Source organism: Stegodyphus dumicola, chromosome 3 (genome assembly GCF_044657685.1).
Source record: "Stegodyphus dumicola isolate Sdum_Otavi_A_Nest chromosome 3, ASM4465768v1".
NCBI classification, from domain to species: Eukaryota; Metazoa; Arthropoda; class Arachnida; order Araneae; family Eresidae; genus Stegodyphus; species Stegodyphus dumicola.
Window position 1 is genome coordinate 235,287,371 of NC_140770.1, and position 17,137 is coordinate 235,304,507.

The 17,137-nt window shown below is 32.3% G+C and overlaps 1 protein-coding gene across 2 annotated transcripts in view; it reads right to left on the bottom strand.

The window, feature by feature from the left end:
* Rme-8 (receptor mediated endocytosis 8) overlaps nucleotides 1–17,137 on the bottom strand; it is a 196,094-nt gene that overhangs the window by 152,368 nt on the left and 26,589 nt on the right. For both annotated transcript variants that reach the window (XM_085813925.1, XM_085813926.1), the window contains exons 6-7: nucleotides 11,015–11,215; nucleotides 10,134–10,276 (exon numbers count right to left, since the gene is read on the bottom strand). In XM_085813925.1, the coding sequence (XP_085670051.1) occupies nucleotides 10,134–10,276; nucleotides 11,015–11,215 (344 nt within the window). The remainder of the gene's footprint in view (nucleotides 1–10,133; nucleotides 10,277–11,014; nucleotides 11,216–17,137) is intronic.

Here is a 17,137-nt window from a genome sequence, read left to right on the forward strand (position 1 = left end):
TTAAAGTAACAGCTATGCCGGCACGGTGAAGAACACTTTCCCTTAAAAGACAGAATCCATCTAGCCCTTTCGGCTTATATCTCCATTTCGCTGAATTCAGACATCCGCTCCTACGTGTTTTGGACTTAAACGGCCAGGCTGGAACTGGAATAGGACTGGATCAGGACCGGAACTGGACTGGAACAAGACGGGAACCGGAACAGGACTGGATCCGCAACAAGACGGGAACCGGAACAGGGCGGAAACCGGAATCTCTCATCCCCTGGCTTCTCCCCGGGCAGGTCTCTTCTGGCTCGAACTAAAAGGAACTGCGGTGCCACTAAGGAAAGCACCTCCTTTTATTGCCGGCGGTTGCCGTTACTACAGGCGACTATGCAAATATTTAACATCCTTCCACCTAAGGGGAAAAAAAAAAAAAAAAGGAAAAAAAAAGTGAACTTTCACATCAAAGTAAAACAATGCCAAAAAGCCTTAATATGCCAGTCTGTCCGGCGGAGTTACAGTTCTACCAGATCGTGTTACAGGCCTGACAGATTTATCATCTATGTTGAGTTTAAGTTCAGACAACGAATCTTGTTTTTCATTCTGCAGCTTCACGGGTACATCATTTTGCGCTACCTCTAAAGGATACAGAGTTCGAACTACTCTAAGCAAGATTCCATTTCGGGTCTTTACTCTTGCAAGTCGATTTATTCCATCAGGTCCTGGAAGTAGTTCTATGACACGACCAAGTTGCCAAAAAAGTCTTTTGTCACTACTACCGATCAAAACAATATCATCTAATTTAATAGTAACTTTCCTTTCAGCTCTTTTATGCGAAACCTTGAGAATTCCCAAATATTCTTTACGAAATCTATTTTTAAATGCTTCTCGTACAGTTTGAATATACTGAAATCTTCTTTGTAAATTACTTGATTTAATACCGTATTTTATATCCCGCAAACTACTAGTTCTAATTTCTTTTAAAAAGTCGGCAGGAGTTAAAGCTTTAAATTCAGGATCGGAAGGAATTACTGTCAACGGTCGGTCATTAAGAATCGCTTCACAGTCACACAGTATCATGTACATTTCTTCATAATTTAAACAAGCATGTTTAAGAACTTTTTTAAGGACTTGCTTCATCATTCCGATCAGACGTTCCCACCAACCACCCCACCATGGAGCACCAGGGGGAATAAATTTCCATGTTATCCGCTCATTGGCTGCCTGCCGATTAATTTGTTCAAAATCTATTAATTTAAATGCATTTGAAGCTCCTACAAAATTAGTTCCATTATCACTGTACACAGTTGTGGGTTTACCTCTTCGTGACACGAACCGATGAAAAGCCTGAAGAAACACTTCTGTAGATAGAGAAGTCAGCAACTCCAAATGGACCGCTCTATAAACGGCGCATGTAAAAACACAAATCCATGCCTTTTCTTTGTTTCTCAACAATAAAGAACCACAAAGGTCTATACCCGTTACTTGAAATACTGCTGAATCATTTACTCGCTCTATTGGCGGTGGGGCTGATATGTGGTCAACAGGTGCAGCAGAATATCTCTTGCAAGTAATGCATTTACTCAAAACAGAACGCACCGTTCTTCTGCCAGATAACAACCAAAACCTTTCCCTTAAGGTATTCAGTATATATTGTACACCTGCATGTCCTTTCTTTTTATGTTCTTCCATAATTAAATTCCTAACTACTGGATGTTCTCCTGGTAATATTATAGGTGTTCTAAACTCTAACGTGTCATCTCTTCGAAACGCACCAGTTTTAATTCTTACAATTCCCGCATCATAAAATGGACTAAGAGCTTGTAAGCGTGCGTCTTCTATATCCTGAAACGATTCCGATTGAATCAAGCGAATAGCAACCTTTTCTGCAAAATCGATTTCATCAACAGTGAGTTCACCTTTCCTTTTTTTCTTATTTCTGCAATTAAAGAAAAATCGTTGAATCCAACCAACAACTCTGTTTTTCGATAGCTAGAAAATCGCTCACTCAAACTAAACCTTTCAGTAGACACTAGAGATGAAACCACTGCCTTTTTTTTCTCGCTGGCTATTTCCGCTTCATCAGTTATAAATTCGGCACTCGGCCAATTTTTTTGCGATTTTAAAAGCCAGCTCGGACCCTCCCACCATTTTGACCGGGAGAGTTGGCGAACTGAACACCCTCTACTTGGAAGATCTGCAGGGTTAAGGTGACCAGGTATATGCCTCCAATCCTCCACACATGTCAAAAGCCTTATTTCCTGTACTCTATTTTCTACAAATGTCCCCCATTGTTCTTCCCTTTTTATCCATGCAAGGACAGTAGTTGAATCTGTCCAGAAAAATATACTTCTGGCCTCAAAGTCTTTTAGAATGTCTGCAGCAAGACGAGATGCAATAGTTGCTGCTAACAATTCTAATCTTACAATAGTAGTTTCCTTTTTACCACAAGGGGAAACTCTAGACCTAGCCTGAAGCAACTGTACTTTAACTGATTCAGGTTCTTCTACACGAATAAAAACTACTGCCACATACGCTGCTTGACTGGCGTCACAAAAAACATGGATTGAACACTGTTTTGGCTGATATCGTATCCACCTTGGAATTTTAATGTTTTTCAAAAGAGAAATGTCTTTTACCCATTTCAAAAATTTACTTTTAATTTCGGTGTTAACTTCTTCGTCCCATTTTACTTTTGTTTCCCATGTACGCTGTAATAACATCTTAGGTAATATAAGGACTGGACATGTTATACCGATGGGGTGAAATACTTTATGGGCTATTGCCAAAATACTTCTTTTCGTAACTTTCTTGAAACAAAGATTTTGTAAATTAGCAACATTTATTTGAAGAGTATTGCCTTGTCTTTCCCATAACAAACCTAATACATTCGCAATAGTTTCTGTTTCTAAACTACAGTCGGTATATTCCCAACCCCGTAATTCAAATTTTCGTTCTGCCATAACATCTGAAGATACTTTCATGAAGCGCTTTAATTCATCTTCACTTCCGACACTTGTTACACAGTTATCAACATAGAAACTATTCATTAATTTAACAATAATGTTGGAAGAATATTTTACATCTGCATCATTTTTCTCCAAAATTGAATTTAAGTGATATTGAATAACAGCTCCAAGTAAAAATGGACTACTAGTTACACCAAATACGACTCGACAATGACGAAAATGCTTCAAGCCATCTTCACCCTTTATCCAAAGAAATCGGAGGAAGTTTCTGTCACTAGAATTCAGGCCAATTTGTAGAAAGGCCTTACGAATATCAGAAATCACCCCTATTTTTTCTTGGTGAAATCTATTTAAGATTGTAGGAATAAATGAAATAAGGCTTAATCCCTTTTCAAGACAATCGTTGAGACTCGGAAAACCCTTTGCTTTAGACGAAGCGTCAAATACTGGCCGTAACTTCGTAGTACTATGTTCCTTAACAACATGTCTATGTGGCAAATAATGATGGGATAAATCTAATTCATTTACGGGTACTTCCTCTATTATGCCCTCTTTGAGCCATTCTTGGAATATATTTTCATACTCTTGGCGAAGATTATCTATTTCAAGTTGCCTAATCGTACCGTGCAACCTTTTAAGCGATAACTCAAAATTATCCGACAGGGTGCCCTTCCAACCAAGGCAAAGACACTACAAAGCGGTCATCTTCTATTTTTACAGTATCAAGAAAATGTTGCCTGGTAGCCTCATACAATTCCAATTTAGTCTTTTGTTCGGATGGGTCCGTAATACCAAGCGAGTCGAGGGCCCATAAATCAGAAATACAAGCCTCTTTATTCAACATTGATGTAACTAAGAATGTTGAACCTTCACTATTCAACTCCCCGGTTTTTCCCATAACCGTCCATCCTAACTTTGTCTCAATAGCTACAAGACCGTTTGAAATTTGTTTACGATTCCCCGTTAATAATCGTCCTGCAACATCGGCTCCTATTAAAATTTCTATGGGTCCTTCTAAACGATCTGTTAAACTTATTCCACAGTCAGCAAGCTCTTTAAGCCATATTCCTTGTCCAATAGAAGGTATACTATTACAAATAACAGGCTGACTTAACGCATCAAAATTACAACTGTACGAGCCAGACATATTAGATAAATGAATTTTATAGACTTTATGTTCACACAAACTGGTCGTTGTACCGCCAAATAATGCGTGGCTAAGGTATTCCTTTACCGTATACCTGTAACCCATATCTTGAGCTGCGCTTTGCAGAATATACGACCTTTGAGAACCAGTATCAATTATAGCTCGAGCCGAACGAGATTTTTTATCTCCTTTAATTATTACTCTTATTGTTTGCAGCAAAACTTTAGGAGACCTTGAAGAAATGTTGGCGAGTGTTTCAGCCTGATTTGGAGGCTGTTCCGTTGCCCTTGTCTCACTCATTTGTGAATGGCCCTTACATAGAAAAATATGATGCCTTTTGCCACATGTAAAACAAGCTGTTTTTAATCTACACCTCCTGACAGAATGTCCAGATTTCAGACACAGATAACAACAGCGTGTCCTTTGGACCAAAACTTCTCTTTCTGACAATGATAAGTTACGCGCCTGAAAACATTCCGCAGAACCATGATTTATACTGGAACAAAATATGCAGCCTTTTCTAGCTTCATTAGAAGAAGTAAACAGTTCAGCTGCCGTAGGTTTTAAGTGAGGTTCTCTTATCTTTAAACCCGAATTCCCTTTCTTATTACCGTGAGCCAATTGATCGAAAACATTGAAAGATTTAGCTGCTAAAGAAATTCTTTCCTCACTTTCAACTTCACCGCGCAAGAAACATAAAAGGCGCTCAAGGTCAGATTCCCTTTCTCTTAACTCGGCGTTTTCGCCGGTTAAACATTCTGATCCTTTACGCGAAAACCTAAGTCTCTCCCACGTTTTTAAGACTTCATTCGGCAATGCTGATTTTACCAGTGGATATAATATCGCGCAATATTTGCCTCTATTTATTCCCAATATCTCCAAGGCTTTTAGATTAGATTCCAGTTCATCGTATAATTTCCGCAAAGAGTGCGTACCTTGTTTTTGAATAACAAGGGTTAGCAAATCACGAATATAAATCTCCGTTAGTAATTCTTTGTTACCAAAACGCGTCTGCAATGCTTCGATTGCGCTCTTGTAACTATCGCCAGTTGGCGGAAAGCTTTTAACTATTTCCTCTGCAGGAGAATTCTTCTCCATAGCCTGTGCTAAATAAGCAAATTTATCATTATTATCTAATATAGGATCTTTATCAATCTTTTGGAATTGCCCCCAAAATCCTAGCCATTTCTTCACGTTGCCGTCAAAGATAGGCAATTTAATCTTCGGATAATGTAACATTTTATTCTGAACAAAGGACGGATCAATTAAAGTTACATTCGGGGTTCCAGAAGTAAGATCTTTTACTTTACTTTCCAGAAGTCTCCACCTATCAAAATATAATTCAGATTTATCTATTTCTTTAATAAGTAAAGTCTCATCTGTAATTTCTTTAAACATTAATTCTCGTATTTTCATTTCAGTATCAAACAAAACTTTAGCTTTCTCGGCAATAACTTTTATTTTAATTAATTTTTCTTCCTGATTAAATTTAGTTTCTTCATTGTCAAATTCATTACACGCTTTACTGAATAGTCTTCTATATTGAGTTCTTGCTAATTTTAAAGCTTCCATGATTCAAAAATAAAAAAGTCGCTTACCTTGCAGACAATATCCTGTCGCTTGATGCCAAATGTTGATTTTTCGATGATAATCCTATGTGCTGTATCTGACTTCGAATCTAAAATTTTCTGAAGAACACAAAAACCTTGTCTAAAACTTAGAGGTTTATTTAACTGGAACTTCAACACTGATGAAAACTTAACATCACAAACAAAAACTTAACATCTTGGGTGGAAAAACTTCAAAGTGCTTTAAAGTAACAGCTATGCCGGCACGGTGAAGAACACTTTCCCTTAAAAGACAGAATCCATCTAGCCCTTTCGGCTTATATCTCCATTTCGCTGAATTCAGACATCCGCTCCTACGTGTTTTGGACTTAAACGGCCAGGCTGGAACTGGAATAGGACTGGATCAGGACCGGAACTGGACTGGAACAAGACGGGAACCGGAACAGGACTGGATCCGCAACAAGACGGGAACCGGAACAGGGCGGAAACCGGAATCTCTCATCCCCTGGCTTCTCCCCGGGCAGGTCTCTTCTGGCTCGAACTAAAAGGAACTGCGGTGCCACTAAGGAAAGCACCTCCTTTTATTGCCGGCGGTTGCCATTACTACAGGCGACTATGCAAATATTTAACAGCTCAATGCAATACTTATACAGTCATAAGTCCTTAATCCAGACTCAGATTATCGGTTTTTCCGGATTATAGATCATCAGTTTAAATCTGGTAAGATGGCATGCAGAAATTATAAAATTGAACCGTAATTTATGAAATAAAGAGCCATTATGATCTAAAGGATATCAAAATTTACAGAAAAAAATCTGATGTGTACACCACATGACTTCCTTGTACGGAATATTAAATTATACGCATTTTTTCTTGAATTTCATTTAAACTTATTGGATTGAATTAAATCTACTTCGCCAACAGCGCATAAACCACAATAGAATAAATGCATTCTTTAAAATTCACTCTAGTATTTGTTTACCATAGCGACACTCTGGCGCTAGATTCACTTAACAGTATTAATATTTATATAACAGTTAACTCATATAATAATCACATAACGGAAACTAAGTTAACTGTTATATAATCCAATAATTATATAACAGTTAACTTATATATTCCGTTCATATTATAACTCATAATGCACAAAATTTATATCATTTAAAGAATAGAAATATCTAATCGTTGCCATATGTTCTTTTCAAATACTATAATAAAGCTAGAATGATGTATAAAAGAAATTAAGCAAACAAAACAAAAAAGAAACAGTTTTTCACAGATAATTGAGTATTTCTCATTTAATTAATTCATTTCTCACTTCACGAGAAGGCAAAAATACATAAAAACTCAAAATATCTATATTAAAAATTACGAAGTAAATCTTAAACACTTATTTCCTCGAAAAAATTCCAGAAAGAATAAAGCATGATTTAATTGGCAATAATAAATGAATGTGTTATCTTTGTTGTTGCGAAGCTAAGTTTCTCTAGATTGGCAACAAAGCCACTAGTATCCTGTTTCAAATATAAACATCAATGGCCGCCATTAAAAAAAGGCTTAGCGGCACTTAGACAACTTTAAAATTGTTGATAATTCTAAAAATATTGCATACAGATTTAGTAAAGGCATAAAAACCTTAACCGGAAGATAAAAACAACATAATACAATCATTTTTAAAGCAAAAATGTACAATTTACAAACATATAAGAGTAAAGAAACTGAGATCACTGAGCCGGGTAACAGAGTGGATATATATATAAATATATTTATATACGTTTGGTGCGGCCGATTGCAACCAAAATACGAGGTGCACATCTACATGTTATAGCAGTCCTATATACAAAATTTCAACGTCCTGAGGCTACTCGTTTTTGAGTTATGCGAGATACGTTCGTACAGACACCACGAAAAATTCTCTTCAGAATTAATTTTAAAGCAGCTTTATAATTTTTTTGAAGGAAAAGAGTATTTTATTCTGTCCTTATGTACAGTTATCATGTAAAAACACCGTTAAATTGCATTCGATAGCGGTCAAAATGGATATTTTAGTTGAAATATGCAGCCTGAAACTTTTCGCGACTACAATACTTCCTTTTTACAAAAAAGCTTAATATTTTTATTTATTTACTTTATTAAACATTTCTTTCAACGCATGCATGCGTAAAGCATACATTATGCACAGTCGATATTAGAAAATTGCAACCAGAAAACTATTTGATGTGTATTCGTGATATTTATAATGACGAGGATTTTGATTTAAATCATATCAAAGACGGAGCACATCGAGATGAAATACTACATTTAGTAAGGAATTATAAGCCGAATAAAATAAAAACATCTGCCCTGAAGGATAGTGCTGACAGATCAACTTCCAGTTCATTGCGCGCCGCAACGTTCCTTAAACTTTCAGAAACTTAGCCAATGGAAGTGACATTGAGAATGACTGTAAACAAGCTGCTGATGCCTTAGCTTACTACAGCCAATGAAACCATACATTGGAATCACATACCCAAAAAGCTAATGCACCTCTTGAATCAGCACAGGTCATCCAAAAGCAAACCAAGGCTCCTGAATCAATATTGGGTTGACTGAATAATTTATTCCTCTAATTACTTTAACCTTTTAATTGTCAAGTTATTTTAATGATTTGGGTGTATAAATTGTCAATTTTTTTATTCTAATTAATTATCTAAAAATTTTTAAAAAATGCTGTGCACTTTGAACTTTATCCTCTATCCTTTGAAACCTTCAGTCAAATGCTGCCATCTGTTGAATTGAAGCCGAAATACGCTTCTCACGATATATATTCACGTATAACAATATGATGCACTCAAAAAACAAAAAAAAAAAAAAAAAAAAAAAAAAAAAAAAATTAGCCAGAGTAATATTCGGGCATGACATTTTGGAATACCAGTGCTGTGCCTGAGATTATTTCGGGCATGACAGTTAAAAGGTTAATAATATTGCTTTAATAAACTTAATGCTTTAACAACTCTTCTCATATTGCTTTAATAAATTTAATGCATTGTGTTTAGATGACATCAAAATAATTTATTATATCTTTTAAACAATAGCCTGTAATGAGAGATTTACCAGTCCTTGACATAAGTGATTTGTTACAATAAAATACAGATCTGTGTTATTTTTTATCATATATGTAAGCTTAACTATTTTATAAATAATCCAAACAAATTTTATCATACTGTGTTCATAGTGAAAGCAAAATACTGGTTTTTTGTAGTTTCAAGATATCATTTGCTAACTGATAAAAAAACAAGCTTCCAACATAACTAAAGAACATAGCTAGTAAAGAGATACCTAAAAATTTATTCAGTGACTAGTTCAATCAATAAACTGTATAATGTTACATCCTCTGTTTTGCAACTTCAGTAAAGTAATATAGAAGTATGATATGCAATCTTACTAATACTCAATCTGATAAGTTCTAACAATATCAAAACTTAAATATATTTCATTAAGTGAGGGGCCCTACTTACCATCACATTTAAGATATAGTATATGTTCACTATTTTTTAATGAATTAATGACTTGAAGGCCGCTTTTAACACAAAGCCTCTCATTACTGACCCCACAAAATAATCTTTCAATCATTCAATTTACCTTCTATCTTAAGGCTTGAAAATTTGTAAAAGTTGGTTGTCCAGGAAAAAAGCATATTTCTATCAAGTTTGAACTTATTTGTTATAGCAAACCTATCTTAATGAATTCTTGCAGGATAAATTAAGCAAGCTTATACTATAAGATTTACAGACAAAAGTGCATTTTTATTGTTATTCATTACTAATAAAATGTCCCAAAATTATACCAAGCAATAGATAAAAAATTTCAATAGCTATAAAAATTATTAATGCTGAAGAAAATTTCTGACACTTTTCATTAATTTAGTTAACTATTTATTGCATTAACAATAACAGTGCGTTAACAATTATTGCATTAACAATAACTTGCTCTTACAGTTATGCTTGACATAATTATATTTACTTTACAATTATGCTTGATTGCAAGCCTATAGAGAACTGAAAAACTGCAAAGTCTAAAAAAATAGCATCCTAAGTTATATATGACAAAAAATTACCTGAACATCCGCAAATACAAATAGAACACATGAAGCTTTGAACAAAATATGAACAAATAAATTCAGCATGTATCATTAATTTTCTTTTATAATTTACACTAAGCTAAAGAAGCTAGCATCCAGCAGTTTTTTAAGAACCGAATTTTTAAAAGTACAGAAGAATTCACAGAAAACTAACAACAAATCCCTTCCTCCAAACAAAGGATTAAATCATCTAACTACACTTTGTTATTTAAAACTTAAAGTACAAATAATTTAAAAGTGACATACAGATGATAGAATTCTAAAGATCAGAAGTAATTCCTTATTACTTAACACAAATTAAATTAAAAGACAGAGCAAAACCATTACAAGAAAGAAAACTTACTAACCTAAATTTACCTAACCTTTCCTCCCAAAACTTCTGAGTAGTTGTAGAATCTTTATCAATTTTTATACAAACACCTATATTATTAGATGCACTTTCAACAATTTTCTTCATTATCTCATCTCTTTTATCACATATGTAAAAGTGCTAAAATATACATAATATGGAGTTAACAAAACTAATAAATAAAAGAAAGGAATATGCTAAACATTCACATTTAGAAATTATATTGTAAATCTTTGCCTCTCATTTAAACATACATATGAATATATATTTATAAACCAAACATTAACAGAAAGTTACAGCTGCTGCAATTACTAATGTACAACCAGCCCTGCAAGAAGCAAGGATGGGAAAGGTGGGCAACATTCACAAATGAGGACCTTTCAATGGTTCATTGACAGTAACGAATGATATATATTTTTATTTGAGTCTTTTTTTTTAAAAACTATTATGTAACATCAGTGCTATACAATATAACCATTATGAAAATAAAAATATTTAGAGCCAAGCACTCATATTGAAGAAAAAGAAGAGAAAAAGAATGCAATTAAATATGGTTATTACAACTAGAAAAAATAAATATTAACATTCAGAATTTTAGAGTTGCTCCAAAAGTTACTGTGAGTGATGTACTAAAAAAAAAAAAGAAAAAAAAAAGAAAAAAAAAGAAAGAAAGAAAGAAGTTTAACGACATGCAAAAATAATGCATGCATTCTATAACATTGCTTAATCTAATTTCCTGAAATATTCAAATATGATTCAGAAGGTAAACTAAATTTTTTAGTTAAGAAATTTTTTAAAGATATTTCTGAAAACATACATCATAAATTCTGCTCAAATACAGAATCCCATTTATATAGGTTAGTTTACAGTAACACTTACTTGCCGACCAAATTCACTACATACAATAACAAAACCACCCTCTCTGTCAGACACAAGAACAAGTTTTTCAATGTCTTTATAATCATATGCTGTAATTACACTGCCACTTGTGACATCTTTCTGCTCTATTGATGCAGGGCCAAGCTCTAATAAAACTGGCAGGGTACTGTCTGACCAGTGTAACTTTGAAGCACGGTAACTCTAAAACACAAAATACGAGATTAAAAAATTGGGAAGTACACAAAAATATAAATATTAAATTTATAAAACTCTTGGTTTCTAAAGACAAAATTCTGAAACTTTTTTAACTGTCCCTTAGATCATTTTATTGCACAACATTTTAACACAGAAATACTGTATATATGAGGGGGAAAACCTCATCTAACCGTATGGCTGTAACATTTAACAAAATATAATTTTGCTTTCGCTACTCAATAATATTACACTTCAATAGTAAATAGCTTTGTAACACTTCATTTTAAAGAAATTCATTCTCAGTTATATCTTCTTATGTGACAAAAATCAGAAAACATTTATTGTGCTTTCTCACAACTTTTAAATAAATTTAGATAACGAAGATCATGTTTTCTAAAAGTCTGTGCTATTTCTTTAAGCCAATCAATTTAAAACAATATTATTTATTTAAATGAATATACTTAATATATTTAACATATTATGAGATTATGCTCAAAATAAAAAACACAAAAACTAAGAATAAATAATAATGTGAATTTTCAAGACTAAATTTTGTAAGAAAAATATTAACTTGATGGGCTTACTTTTATTTTAAATTATTTTATTTTATGAAGTTTAACAAAAGAACATAACACAAACTTTATAACATACACAATTAACTTAATATTTTATAGCAATTTTGATACACAAATACACAACCAATTGATTAACTGAACTGTTAAATCTAATACACCTGACTATTAGACTATTAAATATGACAAATATTCAAACTGGAACTAAGCTCTAATGATTTCATTCATTTGTTTATTATACACATATTTGCACCGAGTTTAAAGTTGATTCCGAAACAGTGAAGGAATATGCTTCATATAAGACATGCCAAACTATCAGCCACCAGTAACTACTAGTTGCATATTGCCTTAAACTACCATTCTGAATCATATTGCATAACAAGATAGGTACAATTCCGTTATAGGGACCGTAAAAAATCGCAACGAAAATATATGTGCAAAAGCTTCAAATCTAGTAAACACAGCCATTTAACTTGCGCGCAAAATCTAGCGAACGTGCGTTTCACACCATGTAAATTTACATAGTTTTACATTTGTAAGTCATTGAAATAATAGTTTAATTTTTTAATTTTTTTTTGGATAACTCTATAAATCTAACAATTTGGGAATTGTCTAATGACAAAAAGTCTGCAACAGAACTTTTTTAAAGAAAAGGCATCATTCACGATAGAAAATTATGTTTGAACAATCACGAGATGAAATTATGCTTTAATGGTAAATCAATAACGAAAGTGCAGAGAAGAAACTTGTAATGAGAAGAAAGGATTAAGAAGTCAAAATTGGTTCGAATAACAATAAATCCTTTTCCTTACAGCAGTTAGGTTCATCTGTTTTGGGAGTCAGAAGATGACATCATTGAATTTTGTAAACTCTAACTGAATATAAACCACAGTATAACTGTAGACCTTAACAGTTACATGCATGAGGTACATGGAACAGCTTTAATTGCTTGGTCTAGGTTGAAAATCAATGGATGTAACAAAATTATTGAAGCAGATGAAAGCCTTTTTAGTATAAGGAAGAATAATATTGGACACATTCTTCCACCACAATGGTATTTCGGCGGTTTGCGCAGAAAATCAAATTAATGTTTCTTAGTTGCTATTCCATATCATTTGGTGAAAACCTTATTGAACATCATAAATGAAAATATCGCAGAAGGAAGCATTTCTTATACGACTGCTGGAAATCATACAAGTCGGATGAACTGCACCATGCCGGCTTTGAGGCATTTTACTGTCAACCACAACTGCAGTCTTCAGGTTTGTCACTTAAACAAGAGAATGAAATTCCGTGATTTTTCCAGGAGTGTTTCAAGAAAATTCCAAGCTATCATTCGTGTAGTGCGCATTGGCTGTGCTGAAAGTAAATTAATTATGGTACCACTTGAAAACACAAAAATTTGCCAATTACATATGACTTATATATTTATCCCCAAAGCATTAATATTATAACTATAATAGGAGTTTTTTCTCCACTGAGGTTTGAGATTAGAATCAGCCCAATCGGGATTAAAAAATGTCTTTTCAGTAGACATTTTGCAGCTAAAGGAAGAAAGAAATCTATTTAATGATATTTTAAAACACATTCAAGTATTTTATATTTATTTAGCAGCACATATAAGTAAAAAATATGTGCAGAAATTTTGTAATGGTATGCTAGAATTAGTATCACAAGTATTCCAGAGAAAACTGCCTGAAATTCGAAAGTATTGTTAACTAATACTAAATTAATTTAGAAATCGCAAGAAGTCACATTAACATTAAAGAAGGAAGAAGTCACATTAAATGATACGAATAACGTTAAAATAAATTACTTAAAGATTAAAATCTGAATTAAAAACATTGATGGTACTTTGTCGAATATAGATATATTAAATGGTTAGGCTAGATGACTGATTATTAGTCCAAAGGGGCTTTGCCACTGAAGGACTATTGTTTTCGTTTTGCTATTTTGCGTTGAATCACTATAAATGGTTTCACTTTTCAAACTGTTACCACCAAACGTTAGAGTCCTGCATTATATTTGAAGAAATTAAATAATGAAAAATTTGAATAAATGTATGTAGATTTCTCGCATTGTGATAAAACAACGGTACATAGAGCCATCCAATTTTGAATGACGTAATTCTACAGCGAATATGGGCATCTGGAAGTCCATTTGGAATTTCTTTTATTATCGATTTCATATTTTGTAAAACTAAGAAATTTTTTATTAACAAACTCAAGGATTTCAAAATGAGCAATGGGGGGAGAAACATTTTTATCTCCAGCATGCGGAACTGTGTATCGGAAATTTTAAAGATATGCTCATTTTGAAATTATTTTGCGACATTGCTACTGAACTGAATTTTATGGTTTAAGTGCAAAGCACACGATATTTAATAAATAAAGGTAACTGACAAAACATTAAAAAAACACCTCTTTGGACGTAATTTAAAATCTGAAACCTTTCAAATTTTTTTTAATATTTTTTTTTTATTATTTTACTATAAAATGGCAAATAAAGCATTTAAGAAAGATGAAAAGGCTTAAAAGATTTTCTTTTATACGAGAATGGGGCTGGGATTTATTTTCGTTCCAACATACACATGCGAATCTCTGAGTTCTCAAGGCTACCGGAAACCAAAGGTGCTAGAAGCTGCCTTTTTCTTTCTAAAAGACAATTGGCACTGTAAAAATTGGCTGTCCAGCTGTCCAAATGAGGGTCGTGCATTACATAATTCCCCAAGAAAATGACCGCTTTCTTAAAGAAACGTTGGTGCGAAAAGTGCTTTTTGGGGGACTGACATATGAAACTCCCCGACTTTTCCAGATTTTGTCAAAAATATTTAAATTCTATGACTTTTTGGCCAATTTTCAAATTCTCTGATTTTTCCCACTTTTCCAGGAAACGTAGCAACCCCGAATTTTGTGGACCCCGAAACTGGGTGTCATACACAAATAATGGAGCAGTTGTAGGGCAATGCTAATTGTCATAATAAATGCCATTGGGGCACTACTTGACAGCATTTCGATTTTTATCTGTCTGACTTTAGAGATGTTTGCCAAAAAAAAAAAATTTAATTTTCTCTATAGTGTTGAAAGATATAAAAAATTTTATGTCTCCCGTTTAATTTCACATATGTTTAGTCTTTTTTTATAAATTAAAATAATAAAAAAATGTATGAAAGTAACCTTTCATCAAATTAAATTAATAATCTTAGATAGTTAATTACTGTTATGCTTTCTTTCATTTACATTTAGCCATTTTTATAAATTATTATAATAAAAAAATGTAATCTTACATATTTATTTACTATTATTCTTCCTTTCTTATGTTACAGTTATTATAATTATTCTTGGCATCAATGGCATCAACAATTACTTTGGTGATCTTTTATGGCCCTTGTAACGGAACTGTATCCAAGATAAAATATTTACTTAAAGATGTTTAAAAGAGAAAAAAAATAATGAAACAATACATAATGATGCATTTAATAAAATAAAACTTGATTACCCAAGAATTTGAAAAAATTTTGTATAATATTGAAACATATCTATGGAATGTTCAGATTACTTCATGGACCTATGACAAAGTATAACATATGATATTCAAATGCATTTAGGAAATCTATCTGCATTTGTTTTTTCTAATAGCCCTGGTGACAGAAAATGGCATTGCCGCATTTCAGACTTAAAAAAATGCAATCTGTTGCCAAATATTGTAAATATTCACAGAAACAAAACTGATTACGGTAAATGAACAAAGGGCAATTCAATCAATATCTATACAACAAAAGTTATTTAACAAATATTACATAGAAAAGGAATTTTATAAATTTTGTATTTATTATAATATATAATATAATACTCTCAACAGCTTATTTAAAATAGTAAATACTTCAACAGAACTTGTTTAATATATACATGATTTATTGTACTTAATCTCTACATATAATAAAAGAAAGAGTCTGTCTGCGCTGCGTTTGTGTGTGTGTGTCTTTCGTTCGCACTGCACTTAAGCTAATAGACCCACGGCTATGAAATTTGGTACATAGGTGCATCTAGACAAAAGCCAGTGCACCTCGAAGAGATTTTTTTGAAATTCGAATTAGAATTTTTTTTATTTTATGTTTTGTGACGAAATCGCATCATTTTGAGACATAATGGGCTATAGGACAGCGAGATTTTACTCTACACACTCCATTTTCACATCGTCATGAAACGTAGACACTTAGCTATTTTACGAACTTAAAAGAAATTTTGTGTTTCAATAAATCGATTAAATATGAATTTATTTAACAAAGGGAGCTTAATGCCTTTTCAATGGGATTTTTCTAAAAAAGTTTATTTTTTAAAATGTACAGTTTATTTTTCTTTGATTTTTGGACACCTTAAACTTTCATCCTTGCGACTGCTTTTACAAAAAGAATTTTGGAAAAATGATAATATTTTGTATTTTTAAAATTTTTTTTAAATGAAGCTTCCGAGTACACTTCTCACATCTCACATCTTTAAAAATGTGATTTTGGCAACAATTTTCCTGTCTTATTGTTGTTGATAGATTGTTGATGAAATACCATCATTTTGAACAGTTTCATTCTTTCAGAAATATGGGTTTGGCAACAATATTTCATCCTATATCTTATTTCACTGTTTTTAAGAGATTGGCATATTTCATTGTAATTTATATATATATATATAATACATTTTTATTTTTATTTATTAATTTATTATTATTTTTTTTTTTGATAAAGTTGTTCTGCAGAGTAAAATTCTGCGTGTAATTTTACATTTTTTGAGTTGCTTTCATGTTATTTTTTGCTTATTTCACTGTTTGTAAGATATTGAAAAGTTTTGCATGATTTTTTCCTTCAAAGTAGTTTCATTTTTTATTAGGATAATTAATATTTGTATTAAGGGATACAGCTTATTTCATTGTAATTTTTTTCTCTTGAAAATATAAGATAAAATATCATTAATTATACTTTGCTTTTCAGAATTTTTTATTTTTTGTATTCTTTTATGCTATTTATTGCTCATTTCACTGTTTTTAAGATAGTGAAATGTTTTGAGTGATTTTTTTAGGAAACAAACTTCTTAATTTCCTTTATTCCATTTGTGTTCTTAAGATTTTACAAAGGGAAGTTGGTTAATTTATTTATTAGGATAATTAATATTTATATTAAGGGATATTGTTTATTTCATTGTAATTTTGTTATATGTAATAACTTTTTTTTATGAAGTTGTTCTGCAGAGTAAAATTCTACGCAGTTTTTAAATTTACATTTGGTGTTCCCTTCAGACATTTTTCCGGAACATTTAAAAGCCAGACGAAGGCTGGCAGCAAAGCTGTTAGTACAGTTACAAAAGCA